Genomic DNA, 25,138 nt, shown 5'->3' with positions numbered 1-25,138 from the left:
AGAGGCAGCCACACCGATTAGTCATGCGAGATTAAATGTGCATCAGTAACTTTAAGCTATAAATGAGTTTGATTTTCAGAGAAATGCTGAAGCAATGAAGTAGAGCACATACTACAACCTCCCAGAAATAAAGTCTTCTACATCAGATTCATTACAGCCTTCATGGCACTAAGAGCAATGGGCCTCATTCACCAGAATCACCCTAAGAATTTTCTTAAATGTTCTTGAGAAATTTTCTTAAATGTTCTTGAGAAATTTTCTTAAATGTTCTTGAGAAAAATCCTAATGAAAAGTTTACATCAGATTCATGAAGGGCTTCACACAGCAGAATAGTTCACAGCTCTGCTCTTAGAATGGTGGATCTCATTGTCATTGTAAATAAAAGAAATCCCAAATAAGAAATGCCATAGTGTGTTTTAAGATGAAATGTCCTCTAAAAAGCTCTTGGTGAATAACGCCCATTTTACAATTGAATAAACTTTCCAAAAACATTTGAAGAACATTTGAAGAACATTTTAAGGACATTTGAGGAACTTTTAAAGAACATTTGAGGAACTTTTGAAGAACATTTGAAGAACATGAAGAAGCAGACTATTACAGCAGCTTTTGGGATTCTTTCACCACTGTTTTTGCACTGGTGTAGGTCAGGCCCTTGTAGACTCCCTTGGTTTGAAACTGCTGGACGCTGCCATTGTAGCAGGTCATTTGGACTGTGCCAGTGTAGGGGAGATCAATTGTGGCTCGGCCGATTGTGATGGATACATCCACGGTTTTCCCTGGAGGAACCTGAACGGGGAAAGACAGCAGCTCGGTTTTCTCCTCGGTATTCTCTAAACCATATGAGCTTTCCGTTCCCACTGTGAAACCGAATCCAGCTGTTACCTCCACAACGTCTGGAATTCCTGCCTTCACTTCCATGTTGAAGTTGAATTCCATCTTGTTGGTCACCGACCAGGAGGACTTCTTGGAGATAGTTTTTGAAGTCTCTATTTTGTATTCTTGTGTGACAGTAGACTTGTTGTCATAGGTCAGCGACTTAATTTCTTCAACAGTGATGTTCGGTATCACCTGATGGAGTGTGGGATACGTCACATTCGTCAGCACAGTAGACTTGATGGAGTTGATGAACACAAAGCCTAAGCAATCAATATCTGACCCTGCTCTTCCTGTTACTCCCATGCAGATCCCAGAGCCAGTATCAATGGGGTATTCGGTCTTCAGCCCCCATTCTGTCATGTGTGCAAAGAACTCCCGGGAGCGATTTGTCTTGAATTTGATGGCACCTAGACGTGTTCCAGCTCCGTTTCCCCAGAGAGAGAGAGAGGTAAAGTGCTCTCCATCTTGAAAAGTAAATTCTGAATAACTCCCACTGGGATTTCCAAACTGCATGGACCGACCATCAGTAAGCCAGACCTTGATGGATTTTACCTGCCAGCCACCAACCCACACCCATATCTTCTGCAGTGTGGCTCCATTTTTAATGCCATCAAAATCAAAATCACCACCTCCTTTCCCACCAATGATTTGGACCGGTACCAAAAATGACATGTTCTCGCTTGTAGTGTAGACCTTTAAAGTAGAAAACAAAAATTAAGGAAAAGGAAAAGAATAAATGGAATTATTATACTCACATCCACACCCCCACACACAAAAAATATATCCACTCCATAAAATGTGTGTGTGTATATATATATATATATATATATATATATATATATATATATATATATATATATATATATATATATATATATGTTTTTTTTTGTTTGTTTTTTGTTTTGTAAGGTATATATAATATATATCCATAAAATGCACTAAATAAATGACAACCAATTTCTAGACTACTTCCAGTGCTGGTGCACAGAATTTAGAGGGGCACAGTCGTATCCCTTCTGCTACCTTAATAATATTACTATAAATATTATTATTTATTATTATTTAATAATATGTTTAAAAATAATGCTTTGTAATAATATACACCAAAATAAACTGGCTCTGAAAAGATGCCTGGGCATTATGGGAAGTGTTGTCCCTGTAGTGAATTTGCATGGCATGTCCTGTACTTCTGCTCAGCAATTCAGTATACAGTTGACTTTCTACCGCCATAATTTTCCTTGGGAGCAGCAACATTTTACTGGAACATGTGCCCTCCAGCCCCAGTGAAATATTTTAAATCAATGCTCTGCATCAGGAACAAGAAACAACATGCTGAGCTCAAGTGGGAGAGTGGGAGAGACCTGTGCAGCAAGTGGCTGGATATCATCCAGTGGGAGGGAAGTACGCAGCAAATGGGAAGGGTGTGCGCAGTGAGTGGGCAGATATATCAGTAAATAAGAGGGACATACTCAGCAAGTGGGTGGACATCAGCAAATGGGCGGATATTAGCAAATGGGAGGACGTACGCAGCAAGTTGGAGGGGTGTATTTTTATAGGGGGAGTGTTACGGTAGAAATGTGTAAACACATTTTCATGGTACACAACATTTATCGCAATATTCTGACACTGCTACCCAAAGACAGTCCCATACTTAATCCGTGTTTCTTTTTATGTTTCTGTTTAATTGTATCAAAGTCAAACATTTACTTTAACTTCAGAGGAAACTGCTGATTAAAACACTACTACATGATTAACACAACACCTTTGTTAAACCACTTCGAATTAAAGCTGTGCTCTGAAGGTGTGCACTCCATTCTCATTTAATCTGCTCATTTCAGATCATTGAGGTGGTGTACAGAGGCAATCAATGTTGATGGTTTTTGTACGAGAGGTCGCCCTTCCCCAGAAAAGAAACAAATGCTGAATTTGATTAATTTTACATCGATTTACATTGATTTTGACATCGATGGGGAGCCCCCTGGAAGCTGAGGCTTTTTGCATTTATAAAAGACTTCTGACTGCAACTTCATGTGATCTAGAGCTTTTTTATTTACAGATATGGAAGCTAACATCTACCTTCTTTCTGTCTGCATGTTCTGTATGGATCAGGTTCTTTACATATATACCACCTTATACTAATTAGCCCCTCAGTATCAACCACTGCATCTGAAAATACACTGAAGAACACACAGCTAGTCACCACTCATTTGATATCACTTCTATAAATAGTTTAGTATTCATGCTCTTTTTTATGGTTACACCCTTTCTAAAGCAAGGCGTACTATATTGTTAGCCACCAAAAGAAATTATTTTTAAAAGAAACAATATATATATATATATATATATATATATATATATATATATATATATATATATATATATTGTTTCTTTTAAACATTTTATAATACGAATATAAAAAATACCTTTAAAAAGCCAACTATTGCCGTTACAGTAATGTCCAAGATGAATGTATGTAAATGTCCAACAACATCTTAAAATTTTAAATTGTGCTATGACATATATGATATATGAAAAATATCAGTGTAGTCTTTATGTATAGTCACCTTATTCTGTAAATTGTACCCCAACATAGTAAGCCATATTACATTTTATATTCAATTAAAACATGCATATAATCCTATCCATCTTTCCATAATGGTATATACTCACAACAGAGCAGACGACTCCCAGGCTAACCACTTCCCTTCAACTGCAAGTTTGAGAATTTGAAAAAAATGAGAATGAGACCCTGCACGTTCTCTTATATAGAGCTCAGTTGCAGAAGGCGGTCTCCTGGCAGAAGAACTAACCAGATTGGTACAGTTCATAGGAACCCACTGAAGTTAATTCTTGTGAAGAGTTATGTATGTAGCAGTGTAAAATCTAACTGGCAACTTTTTCCTTTTACTCCACATAAATTTGATTATTCTGTGTTCCAAGTTTGGCCCTTTAGGTTTAAATCAGACTATGGGACTAATGTGGCTAACAAACACTAGAAGTCAATAGTCACCCAAATAAATCAGATTCTATGCCTACAAACTTTTCTCAAATCACATCCAAGTCTTCATAGTATTAAGAAATTATGAAAGCTAGGTGAGCCTTCTTTTGAAAAGCTCTATAAACTTATTTTCACCCTTCTGATTTTTCTATTCCCTTCTATTTTTGCATATTTGTCACATTTGATGGCTTTAGTTCCTCATACAAAGCCTGATACAAGACAAGAACTTTGGATTGCTCCAATTTTTTTTACCTCTCTTGGGCCTTTCGATTCTAATGCACCCAGAGGTTCCTGGCATTTTCCCCAAAGCTTCTTAGCTTCAGGATCACCTTATTATCCATCTTAGCCTTGGGGTTTGTCAGATCTTGTTTGACATGAAACTGCAGATGATCTAGCAGATAGAGTTACAAAGACTGCTTCTAATTAAATGTTTGTGTTTTCCTTGTAAGGGTATGTGCATTTAGGTGGAAATTCAGTAACTGAAACTACACCACTATAGGTATGTGCACTGGACTACATCTTGTCTCTACAACTGCCCTCTCTCAGTTGACTCAAATTCCTGTCCGTAACGACCCCATACAGTATTTCTTGTTTGTGTAATATTGGCTCATTAGATCCTACAATCCTGCAATCACTTCAGCAACAACCATCTCAAAGGAGCTCCTACCTCTGAACAACAAGGTAAATTGAGAACCTCAAAAATACAGAAAAATGACCATTCTTGATCTTCTCCATTAATGATCATCACTAGTTTGGGTCCAGATCACTAACCATGTTCTTCTTCTGTATCTGCATTTGAGAAAGCCAGTGGTGGAGAAAATGCGCAGAGATCGCATCAACAGCAGCATTGAGCAACCAAAATACTCAACACTAAAGATCAAGTGACTGTTTCAAACAGTTAAAAAAAAAACAGTTACTGCTAACATCAGATCAGATCAGAATTAAGAGTGAGTCTACTTGTACACTCTTAAAAGGAGTCTATAACAGGGGCGTCGTTAGACACAATGTCCTCTAGTAAAATGTTGTTAGATAATCATGACTAACAGCTGGGCTCATTGGGGCAGTGGCGGCTCATTGATGACAGGGTTGTGGGTTTGATACCCGGGCTCAGCAAGCTGCCACTGTTGTTCACCTTCATTGCTCCCCAGGCACCGCAGCCCACCCTATGTGAGCTCACTGTCACTATGTGCATTTGATCACTAGTGTGTATGTGTGTGTTCAATGCACGGATGGGGTTGGACTCCAGCCACACAGGTGCAGTTCATTTCTGGACTAGTTAGAACTGCTCTTAAGCTCCTGTCTTTGCAGTGCTTGGTGTGGAGTCTCCTATGACACTACCCGAGCCTGAGTTTTGCCTTAGCCCTAAAACAGTCCTTATGCACATGCAGACTGCCTCAACCAGTCCGTCACACCATCTTTGTAACGCCACCGGGCAGTTATTTCAAGTCATTTAAGAACAGGCTATTTTTATGAATGGGGAGCAACCAAAATGAAGATCGAATGACTGTTTTTTAGTACTGTGAAATAATTATTATAAATAACATTAATCGGATAAATACCTAATGAATAGTCTGCTCATTTATAATGTCTTTGACTTTGACTGTCTTTGACACATTTGGCCTAAAAAGACACAAACTTGATTTTCTGGCTTGTTCTGGACCGCACTCGCACAGATTACTACAGTGTATCACAAAAGTGAGTACACCCCTTACATTTCTGCAGATATTTAAGTATATCTTTTCATGGGACAATACTGACAAAATGTCACTTTGACACAATGAAAAGTAGTCTGTGTGCAGCTTATATAACAGTGTAAATGTATTCTTCCCTCAAAATAACTCAATATACCGCCATTAATGTCTAAACCACCGGCAACAAAAGTGAGTACACCCCTTAATGAAAGTTCCTAAAGTGTCAATATTTTGTGTGGCCACCATTATTTTCCAGAACTGCCTGAACTCTCCTGGGCATGGAGTTTACCAGAGCTTCACAGGTTGCCACTGGAATGCTTTTCCACTCCTCCATGATGACATCACGGAGCTGGCGGATATTGGAGACGACAGACCAACGCAAGGTCTGCTCTGAGTGGACCCTGCTCTTTTAAAACGCTGGATGATCCTGGCCACTGTACTGCAGCTAAGTTTCAGGGTGTTGGCAATCTTCTTGTAGCCTTGGCCATCTTCATGTAGCGCAACAATTCGTCTTTTAAGATCCTCAGAGAGTTCTTTGCCATGAGGGGCCATGTTGGAACTGTCAGTGAACAGTATGAGAGAGTGTGAGAGTTGTACTACAACATTGAACACACCTGCTCCCTATGCACACCTGAGACCTAGTAACACTAACGAGTCACATGATTTTTTGGAGGGAAAATGACAAGCAGTGCTCAATTTGGATATTTAGGGGTGTAGAAGAATGCATTTACACTTTTATATAAGCTGCACACAGACTACTTTTCATTGTGTCAAAGTGTCATTTTGTCATTTGTGTCATTCACTTTATATACTAAGAAATAATAAAAAAGAATGACATGCATCCAGTGCCGATGGAAATAATGATGATGATGATGATGATGCTCTGTAAACACCTGATTCTTCTCTCCAAAGCTTAACCACAACTCTCTCACGCAATCCTCCAACCTTTCATTAGTCAAAAGCTAGTACTCACATAAAGCAATGACCATTAGCTCTTTGGATTTCTTATTCAAATGTTTTACTGAAGTGGTTTATTTGTCAAATATAGTGATTTGATATGAACTGCAATGATTTGAGACACTGCACTGAATGAAACACATCTGGAGAGCGATGTGATTAGCCCACAATGTTTATTACATATTACAGCCATAAAGAATACAGAATAGGGTTAATACTCTGCAAAGAGGCAGCCACACCGATTAGTCATGCGAGATTAAATGTGTATTAAGAGCAATAGGTCTCATTCACCAGAATCACCCTAAGAATTTTCTTAAATGTTCTTGAGAAATTTTCTTAAATGTTCTTGAGAAAAATCCTAATGAAAAGTTTACATCAGATTCATGAAGGGCTTCACACAGCAGAATAGTTCACAGCTCTGCTCTTAGAATGGTGGATCTCATTGTCATTGTAAATAAAAGAAATCCCAAATAAGAAATGCCATAGTGTGTTTTAAGATGAAATGTCCTCTAAAAAGCTCTTGGTGAATAACGCCCATTTTACAATTGAATAAACTTTCCAAAAACATTTGAAGAACATTTGAAGAACATTTTAAGGACATTTGAGGAACTTTTAAAGAACATTTGAGGAACTTTTGAAGAACATTTGAAGAACATGAAGAAGCAGACTATTACAGCAGCTTTTGGGATTCTTTCACCACTGTTTTTGCACTGGTGTAGGTCAGGCCCTTGTAGACTCCATTGGTTTGAAACTGCTGGACGCTGCCGTTGTAGCAGGTCATTTGGACTGTGCCAGTGTAGGGGAGATCAATTGTGGCTCGGCCGATTGTGATGGATACATCCACAGTTTTCCCTGAAGGAACCTGAACGGGGAAAGACAGCAGCTCGGTTTTCTCCTCGGTATTCTCTAAACCATATGAGCTTTCCGTTCCCACTGTGAAACCGAATCCAGCTGTTACTTCCACAACGTCTGGAATTCCTGCCTTCACTTCCATGTTGAAGTTGGATTCCATCTTGTTGGTCACCGACCAGGAGGACTTCTTGGAGATAGTTTTTGAAGTCTCTATTTTGTATTCTTGTGTGACAGTAGACTTGTTGTCATAGGTCAGCGACTTAATTTCTTCAACAGTGATGTTCGGTATCACCTGATGGAGTGTGGGATACGTCACATTCTTCAGCACAGTAGACTTGATGGAGTTAATGAACACAAAACCTAAGCAATCAATATCTGACGCTGCTCTTCCTGTTACTCCCATGCAGATCCCAGAGCCAGTATCAATGGGGTATTCGGTCTTCAGCCCCCATTCTGTCATGTGTGCAAAGAACTCCCGGGAGCGATTTGTCTTGAATTTGATGGCACCTAGACGTGTTCCAGCTCCGTTTCCCCAGAGAGAGAGAGAGGTAAAGTGCTCTCCATCTTGAAAAGTAAATTCTGAATAACTCCCACTGGGATTTCCAAACTGCATGGACCGACCATCAGTAAGCCAGACCCTGATGGATTTTACCTGCCAGCCACCAACCCACACCCATATCTTCTGCAGTGTGGCTCCATTTTTAATGCCATCAAAATCAAAATCACCACCTCCTTTCCCACCAATCATTTGGAGAGGCACCAAAAATGACATGTTCTTGCTTGTAGTGTAGACCTTTAAAGTAGAAAACAAAAATTAAGTCACATTTTTTAGAAAAGGAAAATATTCTGTGAATAAATTGAATTATCACACACACACATACACACACACATACACACACACACACTTAAATAAATATATCCACTCAAAAAAATTAATATGACTAATTTTTACTAACAACCAGGGGAATTTCTAGACTACTTGCAGTGCTAGTGCACAGAATTTAGAGGGGCACAGGCGTATCCCTTCTGCTACCTTAATAATATTACTATAAATATTATTATTTATTATTATTTAATAATATGTTTAAAAATAATGCTTTGTAATAATATACACCAAGATAAACTGGCTCTGAAAAGATGCCTGGGCATTATGGGAAGTGTTGTCCCAGTAGTGAATTTGCATGGCATGTCCTGTACAGTTGACTTTCTACCGCCATAATTTTCCTTGGGAAGAGCAACGTTTTACTGGAACATGTGCCCTCCAGCCCCAGTGAAATATTTTAAATCAATGCTCTGCATCATAAACAAGAAACAACATGCTGAGCTCAGGTTGTAATCGTAGTCATTTACCGTTAAGATTAAGCTGATCACTTCTGGGAACACTTTGGCATTTGGACACTGAGCTTTCCCCCTGACTAGCAACTATGTAAGAAAGAAGAGAAGCATGAATCTCTAGCTACATTTGTATCATTAATAAAAAAATATTGTAATAAAAACAAACAAATCTAATCTATGTATTCTATACATTTTAAGCGCATTTAAATATTATATATTCTTTAATGCTTTATAATCTCAAACCCCAAAAATGTCCCCAACTACATTCTCTGCAGAACGGAGACCAGCAAGTGGGAGAGACATGTGTAGCAAGTGGCTGGATATCATCCAGTGGGAGGGAAGTACGCAGCAAATGGGAAGGGTGTGCGCAGTGAGTGGGCAGATATATCAGTAAATAGGAGGGACATACTCAGCAAGTGGGTGGACATCAGCAAATGGGCGGATATTAGCAAATGGGAGGACGTACGCAGCAAGTTGGAGGGGTGTATTTTTATAGGGGGAGTGTTACGGTAGAAATGTGTAAACACATTTTCATGGTACACAACATTTATCGCAATATTCTGACACTGCTACCCAAAGACAGTCCCACACTTAATGCAGTGTTTCTATTGAAAATATGCTGCCGTACATCCAATTTGACATGCGGTTGGTCAATGTTCTTTAAGCAATACACACAATATGCTCAGAAGAGAATTCATCACGATACGATAAGATGTCGTCACACTGTCCACTTCTACATCCTACATCCTAATCAACTTTAATGGAAATGTGGATAGCAGTTTATTTTATAGCACTTTACAGTACTGTAATCAGACCTTACAGACATCAGTGTTCTTAAAACACACTCTACTTTCATTTGGTGTTGCTATGAATTTAATGTTTTAAATTTAATTATAGTGAAAAATGATTGATTGAAAGCTTTTGGATCCGTGTTTCTTGTGATGTTTCTGTTTAATTGTATCAGTCAAACATTTACTTTAACTTCAAAACTGAAACTGCTGATTAAAACACTGCTAAATGATTAACACAACACCTTTGTTAAACCACTTCGAATTAAAGCTGTGCTCTGAAGGTGTACACTCCATTCTCATTTAATCTGCTCATTTCAGATCATTGAGGTGGTGTACAGAGGCAATCAATGTTGATGGTTTTTGTAAAGCAGCCCTTCAATTCAGACTTGTGTCACGAGAGGTCGCCCTTCCCCAGAAAAGAAACGGAACTGAAATTGATTACTTTTACATTGATTTACATTGATTTTGACATCGATGGGGAGCCCCCTGGAAGCTGAGGCTTTTTGCATTTATAAAAGACTTCTGACTGCAACTTCATGTGATCTAGAGCTTTTTTATTTACAGATATGGAAGCTAACATCTACCTTCTTTCTGTCTGTGTGTTCTGTATGGATCAGGTTCTTTACATATATACCACCTTATACTAATTAGCCCCTCAGTATCAACCACTGCATCTGAAAATACACTGAAGAACACACAGCTAGTGACCCCTCATTTAATATATTTCCAGATATAGTTTTCCACTTATCAACATTGTTCCAGCTCCAGACTGTCCGGCCTAGTTGTGCTTGTATAGCTTTTTAATCGGATGCTCAGATTCCGAGTAGTGAAGGAATTTTATTAATTTTTTTGTCCCATAGCGAATGAATGGGCGGAATGTTGGCAACATTCATTTTAAGATGGAACTTCTTTTAAAGGTAGTATTGCATTTATACTGACACTGAAAAAAAACAGCAGGCGGTAGAAACCAATTAAGCTGCGCGGCCATTCTGTATTTCTTTCTAAAATGCTTTTCTAGTTATGTAGGATTCTTTAAGGAAGCCGATGCAGAGAGCCGATCAGATCATACACGCAGCAGGGATTACAGCAGCTCTGTGTGAGGCTCCTTGGTCACAGGACACTGCAGTTCCTTGGTTCAACCGCTAGACTCAAATATTTCTGATTTCAGATATTCTCAGTTATTCTCAGTTGTAAAATTTTTAAAACTAATGTGACTAATGGGGGGAAAAAATTGAATAATTAATATAAATAAATAAAAAAGTATATATATATATATATATATATATATATATATATATATATATATATATATATATAGTAATGTAAATATATATTTTGTTGTTTCTTTTGAACATTTTATAATAAGAATATAAAAATACCTTTAAAAAAAAGCCCACTATTGCCATCACAGTAATGCCCATGATGAATGTATGTAAATGTCCAACCACAACTTAAAAATGTAAATTATCTTGTGATATATAGAAAAATATCAGTGTTTATGTATAGTCAGTTTATTCTGTAAATTGTACCCCAACATAGTAAGCCATATTACATTTTATATTCAATTAAAACATGCATGTAATCCTATCCATCTTTCTATAATGGTACATACTCACAACAGAGCAGACGACTCCCAGGCTAACCACTTCCCTTCAACTGCAAGTTTGAGAATTAGAAAGATAGGAGAATGAGACCCTGCACGTTCTCTTATATAGAGCTCAGTTGCAGAAGGCGGTCTCCTGGCAGAAGAACTAACCAGATTGTTACAGTTCATAGGAACCCACAGAAGTTCAATCTTGTGAAGAGTTATGTATGTAGCAGATTAAAGAGCTGCATCACTGGCAACTTTTTTGATTATTTGGTCCAAGTTTGGCCTCTTAAGGTTTAAATCAGACTATGGGACTAATGTGGCTAACAAACACTGGAAGTCAAAAGTCGCCCAAATAAATCATTAGAATTTATGCCTTCAAACTCTCAATGTCTCTCACATCACATCCAAGTCTTTATAGTATTAGGAAATTGTGAAAGCTTGGTGAGCCTTTGTGATAAGAATGAATTCTGCCCTACGGAAGCCCAGCCGTGGCCTTAGGGTGCACTCCATTATTGACACAACATTATTGGCACTAATGGCTGAGGGAGTTTTTGAAAAGTACTTGGCCCGAATACAAGGGCACTTGGCACACGTTATTGGAATGTGTGCAGCGGATGCGTGAGTTGACCATGCGTGAGGCATTCAGGGCAAAATTCTGGCTTTTCCCAAAATTAGTTATGGTCTACACTCCGACAGGCAGGGGTAGATAAAAGCCAGATGGACGGGAAGCCCACTGATGAGCTGCATCAAATGAGTAAAGATGAAGAGTTGTTAAAAAAAGGCTCGTCCCTTCCAAGTTTTCGAGAGCATACAACCCATAAAAATCATAGAGAAGGCAAGAAGGAGAAGGAACCGCCTTCCTCGCAGTCTAACTGCTCAGAAGGGGAGGAGGACAAGGAGGAGACGGTGGAAGATAGGTCACCAAAGAAAGGGGCCAAAACTAAATAGAAAGGCAAAAAGGGAAAGAATAAAAGGGCAAGGGTCTTTACTGTTGGGAAGATTTGACCGCTGCTCAGCAGGGGTCTTACTAGGATGAAGGCCAACCCTCATGAATACAGACAATGGTGGAATGTTACTCCTAATATATGGATACAAGTTCCACCTGTTAGATAATATAAGGATATAATGCGTCCATGTTCACCTTATATTAAAGGTATGCTTGGTCATAATGTATTGGAAATGCGCTGAATCAGGTCTATGCAGCTGTTTTAAGTCATTTTATATAATTGATTATATAACTTGTTTTTCATGAGGGTGCGGTTTTGCAAAACCACTGTAATAGATAGTGAAAAGCTGTGCCTGGCGGGAGCAGAGGGCCCCCGCCCCCGCCCTCGCCCATGCAGAGTTCTTCGGTGGTTTAATTTTCCCCAAAGCATCTTAGTGTTAGGATCATCTTAACTGGGAGAGAGAGCGTTCAGTGTGATGCTCACACAACCATTTAAGAATCATCTTTGTGCCAAAGTGCCTTTAGGAGATCCAGCCCTTGTCAATCCCTGGCCAGAAGATTAGTAGATGTTGGAGTAATGAACAGTGAACAGTGTCTTCAGGCAGTGGTGGTTGTCAGATCTTGTTTGATGTGAAACTGCAGATGATGTTGTGTGTTTCTTGTAAGCGTATGTGCGTTTAGGTGGAATTTCAGTAACACGTGACTACACCACTACAGGTATGGGCACTGGACTAGACTTGTCTCTACAACTGCCCTCTCTCAAATAACTCATTCCTGTCCGTAACGACCCCATACAGTATTTCTTGTTTGTGTAATATTGGTTCAGCACTTAGATCCTACAATCCTGCAATCACTTCAGCAACAACCATCTCAAAGGAGCTCCTACCTCTGAACAACAAGGTAAATTGAGAACCTCATAAAATACAGAAAAATGACCATTCTTGATCTTCTTCATTAATGATCATCACTAGTTTGGGTCCAGTTCACTAACCATGTTCTCCTTCTGTATCTGCAGTTGAGAAAGCCAGTGGTGGAGAAGATGCGCAGCATTGAGCAGCTCAAGACTCTCCTGGCTCCACAGTTCCTCAACCAGCAGCCCGACTCCAAGCTGGAGAAAGCAGATATCCTGGAGATGACTGTGAGCGTCCTGAGACGACAGCAGTCTGCAGTCTCCTCCAGCTCTGCAGCTGTCAATCAAGGCTTCTCCAGATGTGTCCACGAGATTGTGAACTTCTTGTCCAAAGATGAGGTGAAGACACACTCTCAGAGAAAACAACTTTTTCTAAAACGTCAATCTGAAACTATTTCCACTGAAACCTCTGTTCATTAGTGAACAGCTGCAGTTCATACTGAACAGCTCAGCATTTCCTACAGAAATGATTCAGCTCTTGTTGTCCTACAACAACATTCCTTTAGATCTTCTCATATTGAGAAGCTTTTCTATAGTTTGAAGTCTTCTCTAAGTTTGTGTGTTTATCTTTTGTAAAGACAGATTTGTTAAACCATGGTCTGTATGTTGCAGAATTCTAATGTTGTGATATATTATCACAAATCATATCTATGGAAATCAAATGATGAATTTCATCAGCTTTATTCTTCTGAATATTTCAGAATCTGTCTTTTGTAAAGATGTCGTTACCTTGTTAAACCATGTTCTCTAACTTGAAGAATTTGTGTGGATTTGTCTTTTGTAAAGACGACTTTGTGAAATCATGATCTCTGCATGTTGCAGAATTTGAATACTGTCAAATATTATAACAGATTATAGAAACCACTAATTTTACCACATTCCTCTTGTTGTGAACGTTCCTTAACTTTGAAGACCGGGACACTATGATCTGGTTGAACTCCACTCTACACATCATTGTAGTTGGAAGGGATCTGGAGCAGATACACATGAACCTATGTGCACCATTGGTAATGCAATGTGTGGAAGAAGTGTCTTCTCTAGAATGATGGATGGTGCTCCTCCCAACACTTCTTTGATGAGCTGGGGAGTTGGGCTTTGAGGTAAGGTGGTGATCATCCAACATTCTGACCTCACTAACGCTCTCGTCACTGATTGCAATCAAATCCTTACAGCAACGCAAAATCTAGTAGAAAACCTTTTTTAGACAGTTACAGGACAGTCAGGGAGCAGACCCAAGTGCAGAGAGGACAGCCTGTAAGGACAGGCCTTAATGTGTGATGTATGGTTAATGTATGTGTGATTAATGTGACTGTGGGTGCTTTTGTGTACTTGTGGGAGCCAGGTTTGAACTGCAACCCTGACAATGAAAGTCCAACACCCTACCAACACCTTACCATTGCACCACCAGCAAGCACAAGCAATTGGTGGAGTTGCACCAAACTAAGGAGACGCCAAGATGGCGTAGCTCAGACTTAGCACTAAACAACTGATGAAAAACAAAAGCACCTAACAAACTAACTGAAGTATCTCTAAAAACAAAGGTACTGAGGTTCAACGCTTCACTCTAATTCTTCAGCTTCTTTTGCAACCCTGTTATCTTGTTTGGTAACTTTTCATGTTTCTCTTTTTAAACTCTTTTCTTTCTTTCACTTCTTTGTACTGTACTGGTCACCCCTCTACAAAGGTGGAACAGAGAAGCGCCGGTTGTCACATCCTTAAATGCTGTGACCACCAGGTGTGACTGGTTTGCACTGATTAGCCCTAGGATCTCTGGGGATTGGAGTTCCCTTGGGTAATCGTGCCTCGCCGTCATCGCCCTCTGCTGCTAGGTGGCGGCAGTAAGGGGTTACGGTAACAAATTGAGAGAATCCAGTTGGAAAGACTTGCTGTGACAGTCTCGGTTTAGAAGCACAAGTGTAGTGCAGGAACACGAAAACATGGAGTGGAGTAAAAACAGGAGGCTTTCATATTCCAAATAAACAGTGCCATCAAATAGGTTAGCTGTTAACTGTTGAACTGTTGAAGGCGTATGGCTTGTATACCCATAAACACAAGTCTGTTCTTCCTGTTCTTGGTATAGAGACATTCTGTTATTCTGTTTGTCTGCAAAAAACTCCCTTCAGTAAATTCTCAATGACTCCCACTAGGATTTCCAAACTCCATGGGCCTACCATCAGTAAGCCAGACCTTGATGGATTTTACCTGCCAGCCACCAACCCACACCCATATCTTATGTAGTGTGGCTTCATTTTCAAGGCCATCAAAATCAAATTCCCACCAATGATGTGGAGAGGCACCAAAAATGACATGTTCTTGCTTGTAGTGTAGACCTTTAAAGTAGAAAACAAAAATTAAGTCACATTTTTTAGAAAAGGAAAATATTCTGTGAATAAATGGAATTATCACACACACACACACACACACACACACTTAAATAAATATATCCACATATAAAATGCACTCCAACAAATGAGTAGGACTCATTTTCCCTGACAACCAGGGGAATTTCTAGACTACTTGTAGTGCTGGCGCACAGAATTTAGAGGGCCACAGTCATATCCCTTTCTGCTACCTTAATAATATTACTATTATTAATAATATGTAAAAAAAATAATAATGCTTTGTAATAATATACACCAAAATAATCTGGCTCTAAAAAGACGCCTGGGAATTATGGGAAGTGTTGTCCCAGTAGTGAATTTGCATGGCATGTTCTGCACTTCTGCTCAGCAATTCAGTATACAGTTGACTTTCTACCGCCATAATTTTCCTTGGGAAGAGCAACGTTTTACTGGAACATGTGCCCTCCAGCCCCAGTGAAATATTTTAACTCAATGCTCTGCATCATGAACAGGAAACAACATGCTGAGCTCAGGTTGTAATCGTAGTCATTTACCGTTAAGATTTAGCTGATCACTTCTGGGAACACTTTGGCATTTGGACACTGAGCTTTTCTCACTGACAAGCAACTATTATCATGCCGGGACAGGGGTCGCAGTGAAAACACAGGGAAACACTTGCAGGGCTGAAAAATGCAAGAATTTTTACAAACGGAACACAGGGAAAACCAAGATGTAAGAACAGCCCAATCAGGGGTACAGCAATCTAAGCGTCATAACTTGAAAACAATAAACGCAACCTAAACAGAACATTGGTTCAAAACAAGAATAGAAAACAAGAAACAAAACAAGAATAGAAAAGGTGACACACAAACCGGATCTTAACAGGGCAGACAAGGAAACGTGGACAACAGTAGTGAGACCAAACGTGAAATAGCAAGATCAGTGTACTTCCCATTTGAGCAGACCGTAGGCCGCTGTGGTACAGAGGTTGCAACAGAGCTAATTCACGGCAACGAGAGACTGAAACGCCTCGGCTTATGAAGCCCCAGTGCCAAGTGTTCGCTGTTCGTTTTATGAGGGACGCCAGACACAGACCCAGACGGGATCGCTCCGGGTGAGATTCAAACAACGCAGACCGGACAGTAAACAGTACAAACGGATGAATTTCCCCAACTCCTGGTTGGTGTGCTCACACTGGCCGTTGCCCCAGATGCTAACAGAAGGCCCCCCAGACCTTTGAAGTAAACTGACTGCACCGGTCAGACACAATGTCCTCCAGGATGCCAAAGTTGCAGATGACATGGTCGACCAGGGCTTGGGCAGTTTGCATGGCCGTGGGCAAAGACGGGAATGGGAGAAAGCGTATGCCTCTGGAGAATCTGTCCATGATCTTCATTATCACCGTCTGCCCCCTGGACTCGGGCAGATTGGTAACAAAGGGAGTGCCTTGGGGGTCTTACATTGGTCACATACAGTACATGAGGCCACAATGACGTGAATATCCACACGCATGCTTTCCCACCAGTACTTCAGGGAGAGGAGGTGGAACGTGCGAGTCTCCCTTGGATGGGCAGATAACAGGGAGGAATGGGCCCAGGCAATGGGACGTTTACAGAGGGACTCAGGGACATACATACGGTTAGATGGGCACAAGGCAGGTATGGCAGGTTGAGCTAGGGCTTGAGCTATCTCTGTGTCTACATCCCAGCGAAGGGCGTGAACAGACACGGTTGAGAGCAGAATGGTGCTCAGGTGAGGTCTCTCCGCTCTCCCCCTCTTGGTGGTCACGACACAGGGCATCCGCCTTGGTGTTACATGAACCAGGTTGGTACGTGATGGCAAATCAAAAACAGGCAAAGAAGAGGGACCACCAAGCCTGATGTGGGTTCAAGATCTTAGTGTGACATAAATATTCAAGGTTTCAAGGCTATCTTTATGGCAAGGAGCTCCCTGTCTCGTAGGTCAATTTTTTGGGGCAGTAGCAGCAAACGCTGCAAAGCGTGTCAGAGATTGTTGGCCACCTGGCACAACAACAGACAGGTCAACAGCATCAGGTCTCCCAACAAGTGGGTGGCATACAGGAGCTCACGAAGCTGATACAGGCTTCGTTTGAGCCCCCTAGCATCCCTAGTCCCGGAATTCCGAGCTGTCTTCCAAGGGGGGGCTCCTACTCAGGCGGGAACAGGGCACTCGTTCAGTCGCCCACTACTCACTGGAGCTTCGTACTCTGGCTGTGGGTAGTGGGTGAAATCAGGCAGCTCTGATTGCTTTATTCCGCAACAGATTGAGCCCCCGTCTGCAAAAGGTGTTGGCTTGTCATAATGATAAGCTGACCGGCCCCCTTGTCAAGTTTTTTATTTTAATTTAAAATAGTGAAAAATGATTGATTAAAAGCATTTGGATACGTGTTTCTTTTTATGTTTCTGTTTAATTGTATCAGTCAAACTGTTATTTTAACTTCAGTGGAATGATTAATGCAACACCTTTGTTAAACCACTTCAAATTAAAGCTGTGCACTAAAGGTGTACACTCCATTCTCATTTAATCTGCTCATTTCAGATCATTGAGGTGGTGTACAGAGGCAATCAATGTTGATGGTTTTTGTAAAGCAGCCCTTCAATTCAGACTTGTGTCACGAGAGGGCGCCCTTCCCCAGAAAAGAAACGGAACTGAAATTGATTAATTTTACATTGATTTTGACATTGATGGGGAGCCCCCTGGAAGCTGAGGCTTTTTGCATTTATAAAAGACTTCTGACTGCAACTTCATGTGATCTAGAGCTTTTTTATTTACAGATATGGAAGCCAACATCTACCTTCTTTCTGTCTGCGTATTCTGTATGGATCAGGTTCTTTACATATATACCACCTTATACTAATTAGCCCCTCAGTATCAACCACTGCATCTGAAAATACACTATAGAACACACAGCTAGTGACCCCTCATTTAATATATTTGCAGATATAGTTTTCCACATATCAACACCGTTCCCAGCTCCAGACTGTCCGGCCTGGTTGTGCTTGTATAGCTTTTTGATCAGATGCTCAGATTCCGAGTAGTGAAGGAATTTTGTGAATTTTTTTGGGAATGAATGGGCGAGATGTTGGTAACATTCACTTTAAGGTAGTATTGCATTTACACTGACACTGAAAAAAAAACAGCAAGCGGTAGAAACCATACATCAGATCATACATGCAAGGGATTTCAGCAGCTCTGTGTGAGGCTCCTCGGTCACAGGACGCTGCAGTTCCCTGGTTTAACCGCTAGTTGGAACTACGGAGCTCACGCATGGCTCTGTAATTCTATTCAGCTATATAAGAGGGATGAACACTCGCAGAGATGGAGATCAAAGCAAGAGGGTTTATTAACCAAAACAAGCACAAACACAAGGGGAGTGAAAAACGTGAGCAGCAACTAGGGGTTAAACAAGAAACAGAACCAGAACATGACAACCGAAAGGGTGAACACAATAAACCTGGCACTGGGAGGAGCCGGGAGCTGAGCTAGCGTTGAAAGGGATACAATGGGGGGAAAGCAAAGAGGGAACTAGAACAAAACCCTGGGCCTTGGCATCAGGAATTAAAGCAAACCGAGGATGGAGCCGCGCTCTATTGACTAAAGAGGGGTAGCTGGAGAACCAGCCGCTAGACAAAATGGCAAGGCTGACCTAACCTGGCAGTGCAGTGTGCTGCCCTGAACATGGGTCACCTTGAAACCTGAGCAGGAAGCGAATGTACCTCACGTGCCACGAGAGCTGACTGGAGACCTACTCCTGAACGTGAGTCGTGAACTAGGGCCCACCTGAACACGCCGGTAACGTGTGAGGAAGCTCAGGGCATCCTACAGATTCCAAATGAGTCATTTCACAGCAGTGAACAAAGGGGGTAAAGCTCCTTAAGTACTCCCAGTCCCAGGTGAAACACATGAACAATGAATCAACACAAATGAACATGAATCAAACACATGAACACAATGAACAGGAAGTCCTTATTAGGGCCTGTGGGCGGCGGCCTGGCCAGGGCCTGAGTTTATATATACAGTCAGAGTGGTCTGGTAGGTTTTTGTGGCCATGTCACGTCTTAAGGTGCTTAAGGTGTTTGCTGTTAACCCGAGCAACCGCTGCGCCGCTAATGGTGCTGACAGACACAGAGCGGCTACTGCGAGAGCTACTGCAGACGAGGAGATACCAGTGCGACAAATTTAGTCTACCACTGCTTCTTTACCCCCTGTCAAACCAAAGAAACGGACTAAATTTCAACTTACAATGTTTAGATTCATCCACGCTGAAAAAAGGCCGCACTACAGCACACATTTTAAAAAAGGGTTTTCAGACAATCACTTTAAATTTGTTGCTTTCCTGTATTCAAACAGCTCACATACTTTTGATTGGCTTGAGGGCAGGACTTTCAAGCCATTCCAAAAAGCTTCATTTTAGCCTACATTATTCAGTCTGCAACAACCTTTGGGGTCACTGTCTTGTTGGAACAGCCAAGCAGCTTGTTTATTCACCATAGAAAAGCATGGTCAGCAAAAAGGATGTCTCTGGAGCAGCCATGCAATGCATGAAACATTATTTTTTATTAGTTTTATTACAAATAATACAATTAATACAACTGTATTTTATATTGAGCTTTCCTGAATAATCACACAAATGTAAAACAGTTCCACAAAGTAATTTCAAGACAAAATCCATCCCCTAACTGCTTACACAGCACTGATTTACAGCAAAACCAACAGAGAGCTTTGGTACACAGGATGTGAAGCATCTGATTCATATTACACTACTCAAATGATGAACGGCAGAGAGCTCTTGTATGAGGGTCACTCTTTGACTGATGTCATTTTCATTGCTCACCCTAAAATAGACATAAAATATAGAGAACTATGATGTTCTCTGTCTTACAAGAATATCAAGCAGTGTGTTTAAATACTCTCTGGAGTGACTTCAGTGCATTTATTGTCTTCCTTTCTTCATTGTTCCTAACAGGCCTTTAAGAAAACCAGTCAACCTTTAAATATACCTTGGACGATCCTAAAATGAGACTCCTGTCTCCTCATAAAGTACTCGATTAAATGCCACCTAAATTGATTTTTTTATGGGTTAATGTTGTTTTAATGTTGTTTTTAGAAGTCGCGCCAGGCAGGTCCAAGGCTGAAACTCCATGGATATCTCATGTCAGGTGCTCAATGGGAAGTCCTAGTTGCCATGCATGTTCTTTTGGGATAGCTAATAGAAGTAGACTATTACAGTTGTTTTTGGGATTCTTTCACCACTGTTTTTGCACAGGTGTAGGTCAGGCCCTTGTAGACTCCATGGGACGCCATCCTCATGGGTAATTTGGACAGTGCCAGTGTAGGGGAGATTAATTGTAGCTCGACTAATTGTGACGGATATATCCATGATCTTCCTTGCAGGAATTTTTCCTCTGTCTTCTCCAGACTATATGAGCCTTCAGTTCAAGGATAGACTGAATCCACTTGATCTTTCCACAACCTCTGGAATTCCTGCCTTCACTTCCATGCTAAAGTGACATTCCATCTTGTTGGTCGCCGCCCAGGAGGACGTTTGGGTGAGAGATTTTGAAGTTTCTAATTGATATTTTTGCATAACAGTAGACTTGTTCTCGTAAGTCATGGACTTTATTTTTTTAGCAGACACTGGGCTTCACCTCATGGAGTGTGGGATACGTCACATTCGTCAGCACAGTAGACTTGATGGAGTTGATAAACATAAAGCCTAAGCAATTAATATCTGAACCTGCTCTTCCTGATACTCCCACGCAGATCCCAGAGCCAGTATCAACGGGGTATTCAGTCTTCAGCCCATAATCTGTCATGTGTGCAAAGAACTCCCGGGAGCGATTTGTTGTGAATTTGATGGCACCTAGACATGTTCCAGCTCCGTTTCCCCAGAGAGAGAGAGAGGTAAAGTGCTCTCCATCTTGAAAAGTAAATTCTGAATAACTTTCACCGAGATTTCCAAACTGCATGGACCGACCATCAGTAAGCCAGACCCTGATAGCTTTGACCTGCCATCTACCAACCCACACCCTTATCCTTTGCAGTGTGGCTCCATCTCCAGCACCATCAAACTCAAAGTCACTTCCTCCTTTCCCACCAATCATAAGAACTGGAGACAAATCAGACATGGTGACCTTAAAGATAAGAAATAAAAAGAAATTAATATTGTGTTTAACTCTAAAATACCTAATTTAAAAGATGTGGGATTTTACTGTCTATCTGACCTTGACTAATTGACACCAGATTTAAGAAAAGATTGACCTCCAGCCAATCAAAAATATATGAGCTGTTCCAAGAAAGCAACTAATTTAATTGAACCCAACCAATTCTGCAGAGACGAGCTTGTTGATGCCTATCAAAAGCATCTGCTCAAATTGCAACTAATGAAGGGACATTTAACCAAACACTAGATGAGCTGTATGTATTTTTTATCTTAAATGCAAAATGTTGACAGTGTAAGTTGAGAAACCCAACAAAATAAAACTACTAAAATTAGTTTTTATTTCATTTAAACATTAACGAGAACATAAAATATCTGAAAGCTACACCATTGCCACACAATAACGTCTGTGATGAATGTAGGTAAACGTCCAACTACAACCGAATTTAAAGGATTTTATATTCGATTCATAACTTCTTTCTATAATGGTAGATAGATACTTACAACAGAGCAGACGCTCCAAGACTTTCCAAATAACCAATTTCCTTCAACTGCAAGTTTGAGAATTAGAAAGATATGAGAATGACCCGGCACGTTCTCTTATATAGAGCTCAGTTGCAGAAGGCGGTCTCCTGGCAGAAGAACTAACCAGATTGATACAGTTCATAGGAACACACAGAAGTTCATTCTTGTGAAGAGTTATGTATGTAGCAGATTAAAGAGCTGCGTCAGTGTAAAACCTAACTGGCAACTTTTTCCTTTTACTCCATATAAATTTGATGAGCCAAGACATATTTGGTGTTGCAATTTTGGCCCCAGAGCTATGCAATAATGTAGCTAATAAACACTGGAAGTCAGTAGTTACACAAATCATAGATCATAAATATTTGCTCACAAAGCTAATCAAATCCCATCTAGGTCATCATTAAGGTCACACAGACTTGCAGTGGAGTTTCGGACACAGTAGACAGTACTGTAAACTTATGAAAGGTAGGTCTTCTTGTGAAAAGCTCCCTTCTGATTTCCTCTATTTTTGTATATTTGTCACATTAAATGGCTTCAGATCCTTTTACGAAACATGATACAAGGCAAGAACACGAGGAAACAGAAACACATTCATTGAAAAATAAAACAATCCATGTGTGCCAAAGTGGATTGTCCTATGTTTTTGACCTCTCTTGGGCCTTTCAGTTTTAATGCACCCAGAGATTCCTGGCAGTGGACCCATAGGCCTCGGCTAATTTTCCCCAAAGCATCTTAGTGTTAGGATCATCTTAACAACCATTTAAGAATCATCTTTGTGCCAAAGTGCCTTTAGGAAATCCAGCCCTGGTCAATCCCTGGCCAGAAGATTAGTAGATGCAGGAGTAATGAACAGTGAACAGTCTCTTCAGGCAGTGGTGGTTTTGTTCGACGTGAAACTGCAGATGATCGTGCAGATCATGTGACAAAGACTGATTCTAATTAAATGTTTGTGAGTGTTCCTCGTAAGAGTGTGTGTGTTTAGGTGGAAATTCAGTAACTGAAACTACACCACTATAGGTATGTGTACGAAACTGCATATTTTCCCTACGCCTGCCCTCTCTCAGGTAGCTGGCCCCATACAGTAGTTTTGTAACACTACACTACGTGGACAAATGTTTGTGGACACCCCTTCTAATGAATGCATTCAGCTACTTCAAGTTGCACCCATTGCTGATACAGGTGTACAAATGCACGCACACACACACACACACACACACACAGCTCATCTAGTAGTATTGAGACGTATTGACTATAGAAAAGGACTCAACATGAACATGTTGGCATTGGACAACTGCCAGGTGTGGGCTGAAAGACCCACACACACACACACAAGAGTTGCACTCTTTTGAGGTCACTGAATGCAATCGAATCCTCACAGCAATGCTTCTCCAACATCTAGTACAGAGCTCTAGTACAGAACTTCTTATTTATAAGAAGTGATGAATGAGCAGGTGTCCCAATACTTTTGTCTATATAGCGTACATACATTTTAGCTTACCACTGATATTTGAACATGTAGTAGTTTGTATTGTGTACTTAGTGAGGGACATAATTGCCTTCTATGAGGCAGACTGGGGGTTGATTCTCTGCCTGGGCAAGACTTCTAATCCTGTGTTTACAAGCCTCATAAAAAAGCCTGTATCTGCTCATGTTACTGATTCTGGCAATGATCTAGTCAGTCAATCATGTGGCAGCAGTACAATGCATAACACATGCAGATACGGGCCAGCAGCTTCAGGCATGGTTAAAATCAACCATTAGAATGGGGAAATGCATGATCTCACTGATTATGTACCTGGGGTCTCCTGGGGTATTCAGCACAGCCGTCTTGAAGAAAACCTATCCAGTGAGGGGTAGTTCTGCAGACGTACACACCTTGCAAGAGAGATCAACGGAAAATGGTCAGACTGGTTGGAGCTGCAGTAACTCACATAACCACCACAATTATGGTGAGCAGAAAAGCATGACATGTCCAACCTTGGGGTGGCTGGGCTACAGCAGCAAAAGACCATGTAAGGTTTCACCTCCGTCAGCCAAGAACACAAAGCTGAGGCTGCAGTGGCCCAGCACAGGCTCACCAATCTGGATTTCTGCAGAGGATCATCACACAGATGGCAGGGTCAGAAATTGGCTCCAACAGCATGAATCCACAAACCCAAACTTGCCTTGAGTCAACAGTCCAGGACAGACCAGGAAAGTCCCACCTCCACTGCAGTAGGTACTCACCAATACTGACCAGGAACACTAGACAAATCTTGCCATTTAGGAGATGCTCTGACCTAGTCATAACAATTTCACCCTTGTATAGACACTATGTGGACCAAAGTATTGGGACACTTACTTAAGCATTGTTTCTTCTGAAATCAAGGGCATTATCCTGCTTTTGTTGGATTATCTGTCTCTACTGGAGCTTTGCTGTGAGAAATGTATTCAGTTGTTCAGTGTCAGCAAGGTCAGGGTGGGGATCAACACCCCACCTCATCCCCAACTCCCCAACTCATCCAAAAAGTATTGGATGGAGCACCAACCATCATTCCAGAGAGCACAGTTACACTGCTGCACAGCTCAATTCTGGGGAGCTTTATACCTTATAGACTGGCATTAGACATCGTGCCACTAAAGTAGCTGAATGCTTTCATTAGAAAGAGTGTCCACAAACATTTGGACATAGTGAACAGGTGTCTTGATGTTACTTTGAACTGAAAGAGGAAATACTTGTTTCGTAAGAGGGATGGTACAAGCTGCCAAGTGTGCCTCGTCAGCTATCTGCCAAACTGCCAAACTGCAGCTGTGTAGGGGGTTAAATTCAATGGCAGATGCCATGTGACCTCGCCAGCTATTTTGATACCATCTAGGTACCATCAGTGGCTCATCCTGCAGTTATCTTCAGTCTTAACAGATTGATTTATTTATTTATTTATTTATTTATTTAGTCAGTCATGAATTTAAAACATTTTGGCCGCAGGGTTAGTTCTTATCCAGAGCTCTTATCACCCTCTTATCACTCTTTCACCATGTTTGTTAAACTTTGTGGGGTGAATCCATTTACACTTGGATTAATCATGTGCATAAAACGGTGGCATGCAAAAGTTTGGGCACCCTTGGTCAAACTTCCTGCTACTGTGAATAGAAGATAGTAGAAG

General features: G+C 40.8%; 3 protein-coding genes and 1 pseudogene across 3 annotated transcripts; 1 reads left to right on the top strand and 3 right to left on the bottom strand.

Moving 5' to 3' along the window:
- Positions 1-594: 594 nt before the first annotated feature.
- On the bottom strand, positions 595-1,548 carry LOC140543126 (aerolysin-like protein). The gene has a single exon (XM_072666153.1). The coding sequence runs from the start codon at positions 1,546-1,548 to the stop codon at positions 595-597; it is 954 nt and encodes a 317-aa protein (XP_072522254.1).
- Positions 1,549-6,694: 5,146 nt separating this feature from the next.
- LOC140542963 (aerolysin-like protein) lies at positions 6,695-8,159 on the bottom strand. Its single transcript, XM_072665929.1, has one exon. The coding sequence runs from the start codon at positions 8,144-8,146 to the stop codon at positions 7,193-7,195; it is 954 nt and encodes a 317-aa protein (XP_072522030.1). The 5' UTR covers positions 8,147-8,159; the 3' UTR covers positions 6,695-7,192.
- Positions 8,160-11,808: 3,649 nt separating this feature from the next.
- LOC140543392 (transcription factor HES-2-like) lies at positions 11,809-13,367 on the top strand. Its single transcript, XM_072666514.1, has 3 exons — positions 11,809-12,008; positions 12,871-12,937; positions 13,053-13,367. Exons 1-3 carry the CDS (start codon positions 11,809-11,811, stop codon positions 13,365-13,367), a joined length of 582 nt encoding a protein of 193 aa, XP_072522615.1.
- A 6,568-nt stretch (positions 13,368-19,935) lies between these two features.
- On the bottom strand, positions 19,936-24,386 carry LOC140542662 (aerolysin-like protein; annotated as a pseudogene).
- Between the last annotated feature and the right edge of the window lie 752 nt (positions 24,387-25,138).

This window comes from Salminus brasiliensis, chromosome 21 (assembly GCF_030463535.1).
Source record: "Salminus brasiliensis chromosome 21, fSalBra1.hap2, whole genome shotgun sequence".
NCBI lineage: Eukaryota > Metazoa > Chordata > Actinopteri > Characiformes > Bryconidae > Salminus > Salminus brasiliensis.
This window is presented reverse-complemented; position numbering and strand designations above follow the sequence as displayed.